This window comes from Scyliorhinus canicula, chromosome 10 (assembly GCF_902713615.1).
Source record: "Scyliorhinus canicula chromosome 10, sScyCan1.1, whole genome shotgun sequence".
Classification (NCBI taxonomy): domain Eukaryota; kingdom Metazoa; phylum Chordata; class Chondrichthyes; order Carcharhiniformes; family Scyliorhinidae; genus Scyliorhinus; species Scyliorhinus canicula.
In genome coordinates, this window is record NC_052155.1 from 93,094,536 (window position 1) to 93,100,535 (window position 6,000).

The following is a 6,000-nucleotide window of genomic DNA, read 5'->3' on the forward strand; positions in this document are numbered from 1 at the left end:
TTACAAACACTTAACCAGCAAGATGACTTAGTCATAACCTGTAAGTAAAAACAATTATGAATGTATTCAAAGATAACCTTATCATTAAGTTTCATTATTTTTATGTAAGGTATATTTTTTCATGATTTTAATGCTGCAAATCTTGCTTCAGACATCCAAAATGTCAACCATCAAGAAAAAAAAGATACAATCTTCTCTGAATTTCAGTAATTTGATTGTTCATTTTATTCTTCTATTTGTAAGTTTTGTAAGTTTTCATAAGTCCTCAGTTATTTTTCTTCAGAAGTATTCTCGCTGTTTTCCTGGTTATTAATTCATATATTCCAACATCATCTGATTTGAATCTGTTTTACTTGGAGCCAATTAACCAAGTGGAATTGCTAAAATGTCGATGGAAATGTGCAACAGGGTTTGTTTTAGAGGTGTACAGAATACACATGGGTCACAAAATTCACATGGGGAGCACCCTATTTTTCTGTGCTGTGGGTGCCATTTTACCTCTGATGTTGCATCTACAACATGTTCGTACACACATCTCAGCAGCTGACATAATGAGCAGTATTCCAAATGCCATATTGATGAGGGCATTAGCAAACATACAGAAAGCATCCATCAGAAAGTGTGCAGAAAAGGCAGTTCATGATATCAATCAGCATGTAACACAGAAATGACACAGGCACAGTGATTCTCGAATTCACGACTTTACCTAATGTAACCAGTTCTCCCATGTATTCAGCAGGACGGGGCTCTGACCAGCACTGTTTAAAGGGATTATCAGTTACCTTCAGGTTAGTTGCTGATTGATTTCTATTGACTCTTTCAGCGATTGTACACAAATGATTCCTAAAGTTCTTTAAATGTGTTGACGTCTACGGGGAGTGGTGTGGCACTTGAAGAAATTTGTTCAGATTTAAGGAATTCTGCACAAATGATTTGCTCCCAGACATAATAATAATAATAACTTATTGTCACAAATAGGCTTCAATGAAGTTACTGTAAAAAGCCCCTAGTCGTCACATTCCGGTGCCTGTTCGGGGGGGCCAGTACGGGAATTGAACCCGCGCTGCTGGTCTTGTTCTGCATTACAAGCCAGCTGATTAGCTCACTGTGCATGAATCCAGTGGTATGCATTTCCTCTTGGAATACAACATGACTTGGAGAATGAGCTAGGATAAAGAGCAGGGAAAGCTTCTGGAAAAGGAGGAGAAGAGGCTCTTAGCAGGAGTCATAGCTACCTGGCATGTTCAGGGACCAATTCTCCTACCTGGACCTCGGCAAGGAACAGTGGGTCAAATGTCACCATTTCTCTAAAAAGGTCCTCACAGAAACCTGCTATAAGAGCGCAAACAGCATTGCCAGTCGCTGTGCAGATGACTAAGGCCATGACTTATTATGTATCTGACTCCTCCTAGGCTGGAGCAGGCAGTATTTGAAACATCTCCCAGCCTTGTGACCATGGTAGCATAAGGGAGGTCACTTATGCTCTGTATGCACGGAGAGCTGAATATATTTAATTCTCCCTTTTCATTTAAAAGCAGGCAGAGCGAGCAGCCGGCTTCATAAGAATTGCAGGCTTCCCCATGGTATAGGGTGTCATTGATGGCACACACCTTGCTTTGCAGATGCCATGTGTCAGTTCTGAGACAGACAACAATAGGAATGCATTTGATTCTCTTACATCCAGCCAGTATGCAGCCCAGCTTAGTGTATCATACTAGTCAATATTGGATATCCTGACAGCGGTCAGAATGCCTGAATTCTGTACCGATCCATTACACTATGTGCATTGGGCCGCCACAGCCCACCAGACTGTGGCTAGTGGTTGACAAGAGCTATCTGCTGGCCACATAACTCACGATTCTGGTGTGCAATCTAACTCTAATACTAGTTAATTCCTCACTCACACACTGTCCCAGACTTTAACAACCCTCTGCTACTGACTACCACAGTGTCCGCTTGCCTATGGCGCTGAAATAAAAGCCACCACAAAACAATCTTTCCAGATCAAGGTTATAAATCAAACATTGCAATATTGCATGCAAAGGTTGACTGCTCAAGACTTGCATATTCCTTTTGTATGCCTTCACCTGTTGTGGTGCTCCTGTGCGGTGCTACTCCAGTGACTGCAGCTTGACCGATGGAGACTGCAGATGCCCATACAGGAGAACCTCAAACAGGTTCTGGTTCAGGAAAGCCCAACTTCAAATTGATGCACCTCAGACTGGGTGGCAACAGTCATGGCTGTCTGTCCAACAGGTAACAGCTAACACTTAAGGGGTAAAGTTCAATAGGCTCTGGAAACAGGAGCAGGAACATGATGTGTGATCAATGCATCATATGTACTGTTGAGTAGCAGCATGGCACCCAAGCTTGTCAGAGGCTGGCACCACTTAAAGCAAGCTTGGTCAACCTCAAGCCAGCGTGCACCTCTTAAAGAGGAAGTGTATTCTGACTGGAGCAGATGCTGCAATCTTTTGTGGAAGTGAGTCTGAGCAGGAGAGAGAATCCCTTCCCAGGATGTGGGTTGGGGCAGGAGGAGTGATTGTGGTCATTGATCAGTAGAGGATGCAATATATTATTTGCAAGAGCCAACAGCATTTCTACCTGTACAAACGGGCAGAACATGACCATTTTTATGTTATTCATTCATGAGATGTGGGCGTCAGCAGCATTTACCGCCTATCCTAGTTGTCTTTGAGAATGTGCTGGTGAGCTTACAAATTGCAAACTCAAACTTTTAATTGCATATCTAAGTACTTTCTCACCTTAAAGAGACAGCCATAATGCTTATCATTGACAGTCCAACCTGAAAATTGCATTAACAAGCTCTTGGGCATCATTAGGGTGGGCATGGTATTGCGCATCTCAATTTCCAACCGTTGTGGTCCCGTTTTTCAGGTAAGTATAAGGTGGCTAGTGGTTGAAAATCCCTCCCCACCCCCACTACACCATTATTAATTTTGGAGCTAAAGTTAGTAGGTGTTTAACTTCAAAGGGTATTTCGAGTATTGAGAGAAATATGGTACTGCACACTGCAAGAAACTTCTATACAGAGTGACCAACTGTCCAGTATTTTGGTGGGGTGTCGCTTATTTTGGCTGTCCAGTCCCCCTTTTGTCCTCTAATTGTAGGACAGCGTCACAGCTCCAGGGTCCCAGGCTCAATTCCCGGCTGAGGTTTGTGCGGAGTCTGTACGTTCTCCCCGTGTCTGCGTGGTTTTCCTCCAGGTGCTCCGGTTTCCAAAGGTTAGGTGGATTGGCCATGCTAAATTGTCCCTTAGTGTCCAAAGAGGTTAGATGGGGTTACTGGGTTACGGGGGTCGAGTGGAGGTGTGGGCTTAAGTAGGGTGTTCTTTCCAAGGGCCGGTGCAGACACAATGGGCCGAATGGCCTCCTTCTGCACTGTAAATTCTATGATTCTTTGTCAGCCGGAGGGAGACTGAGCCTCTTTGTCAGAATGCTCCCTGTGGGCCACCAGGGAAGTCATGGTCAGCAGCTCAACCTCCCCCCCCCCCCCCCCTCCCCACACTCCCCTTTTACAATCAACACCTCCACCCCATTCACCAAGCCCACCAGTCCCAGAGCCCAAGCGTCCATTATTTCCTTTAATTCAGGAGCTAGTCAGCCTGATTTTATATAATGAAGAGAAGGGAAATGAAATGAAAATCGCTTATTGTCACGAGTAGGCTTCAATGAAGTCACTGTGAAAAGCCCCTAGTCGCCACATTCCGGCACCTGTTCGGGGAGGCTGGTACGGGAATTGAACCATGCTGCTGGCCTGCCTTGGTCTGCTTTAAAAGACCGCGATTGAGCCCAGTGTGCTAAACCAGCCCCTCAAAGTGCTTATTGCAGGGAAACATATTCGCATGGACCATTGGCAAATTCATTTTATTATATCAACACTTTTGTCCAACCGATTTTAATGTGCGCATGACCTAAAATCTCGCCTCATATGCCTACACGTAACAATTCTGGCAAGTCTTCCACAAGTCAGGCAGCTTTGGCGGTAAAACGGAGGTGGGGTTAACAGGTCGCTGACCTTTCCCCAGACGCTGCCTGAGCTGCTGAGAGTTTCCAGTATGCTTCCATCTCACTCTGGCAGCAGTGTGCGGTACTTTGTGGCAATACACCTGAATCTCACTCTGTAATAAAAGAATGTTACCATGGTGTCCACATTAATCTGGAAGGTACGTATGTTTCTGGGTGCGTGTGTGTTGCAGTTACATTCCTTGTTTATGTGAGAACTACATGGCTTCATCTCTCCGTCCAAAATGATTACCCATTGCTCCCATGTGAGGGCGTTCCGAGTCCAACACAAGTCCTGTCCAATTTTAACAAGAGTTTAGGGCTTCATAATCACAGGTACTGCAGCCCTAGTCGTGTACCTGTGTTAAATACGTGGTGTTTTAATGCATGCATTCATTAATGGATAATGGAGGCCGGATTGGATCAGATTTAAGGATTTTCGGTCATTTTGAAAAGTAATAAATAACTCTGGGAGTTACATTGAAGCAGAATGCAGAATGGCAGCAGTGTCTGTTGTGACTACGGATCTGCATCTTGCTCTGTACCATTTGTACGCCACTTCACAACGTGTATACCTCAGTAATTGTCCACATCACATTGAGACTTCTCCACCTTTGCTGCCACTGTCAAACCTATCGCAGTCCCTAGATTATCCTTCCCCCCCCCCCCCCCCCCCGCGCGCCCAGCGCTCACTCTGTCCTGCTGTTCGTCCCGAAACTTTTCACTTTACAGACCCTACTCGGGAACGGGTGCGAATGCCACCTGGAAGGAGCAAAACAACGCAAGGAAGCCTTTTTCTTACCTGATGATCACATACATAACCAGGCAGTTTCCCACCGAGCCCACCACAAAGATGAGGGAGTAGACTGCGGTGATACTGATGGGGAGGAGGGTTCCCGCGGAGCCGTTCCTGTGCAAGTCGCTGCTATTTTCCCAATAGTAGGGAACGGGTGGGAAAGTGCTGTTCGGGATCACGCCGGGGTCACCACATTCTCCGGAGGACGGCAGCACACACTTAGAACCCATGTCTTCCCCAGTCATCACCACTGGACTACCCACAGTGGCATCTACAAGAACACAAGCAAAGGCGAACGAAATCGTTTCAGAGACGCAAGGCAAGCAGCAGGAAACAATTTTTAAAAACGGTTGCTACGAATCTCGCAAGCTTCGGAGGAAAACTTAAAATGCTGGGACAAAGAATGACAGAAACAGGAAACAAAAACCATATCCATTAACTAACTCTTACCCAGGTTAACTGAAGGGGCGAGACTGCTAGCGGTCTGTCCAGCAGAGGTAACCTCCTCTTTTCTCACTCTGCAACTTTCTTTTTTGTGTGTGCTGTAGGCACGGTGAGGTGTGGAGGATAGACAGATCCTTGCTGCAGCGTGTTCCCGGGTATTTATCTCTCAGTCTCTCTATCTCCCCGCTGTTGCTGGAATGCAGCAGGCGAGATGAAACGTGACACCAACTCGATGACGCTGAGGAATGGACGCAGCTCGCTGGAGGCGGCTTATTGGCGATTCGGAGGCTTTGGTACACCTTCTGTGAAACCGTATGGCTCCTTCTCGAGTTCGCCAGGGCGATCTTGTACTGTGTTACCGGGCTGAAACTGTCCTGAACCCCAACAATCCACCCTCATCTCATTTTCCAGCTCTTGACTCCTTGTAGGTTGGTTTTCAGTGCACATTCAATTTTTTTTAATGTAATCTTTCTACTTCTTCAGCCAGCGAGTTCCAGACCCCCAGCTCCCTCTGTTTGAATAGAGGTTCCCTCATCTTCCCTTTAATTCTTCTGCTAAATGCTTTAAATCCAGGGTCCCTGATTGTGGCCATCTCCCTGATGAGGAAAATAGGTCCTTTCCATCCATTGTTTCTACACCGCTCATCATTTTACTAATCAATTAATTCTCCTCCCAGTCTCCTCTGTCCCAAATAAAACAGCCCTTGGGCATGTCATACATATTCCAAACTTTTAA

General features: G+C 45.7%; 1 protein-coding gene across 1 annotated transcript in view; it reads right to left on the reverse strand.

Moving 5' to 3' along the window:
• LOC119972516 (delta-type opioid receptor-like) overlaps positions 1–5,476 on the reverse strand; it is a 50,878-nt gene extending 45,402 nt beyond the window's left edge. Inside the window, exons 1-2 of the mRNA XM_038809350.1 lie at positions 5,272–5,476; positions 4,828–5,092 (exon numbers count right to left, since the gene is read on the reverse strand). Of these exons, the coding sequence (XP_038665278.1) occupies positions 4,828–5,066 (239 nt within the window). The 5' untranslated portion in view covers positions 5,067–5,092; positions 5,272–5,476. The remainder of the gene's footprint in view (positions 1–4,827; positions 5,093–5,271) is intronic.
• Positions 5,477–6,000: the final 524 nt, after the last annotated feature.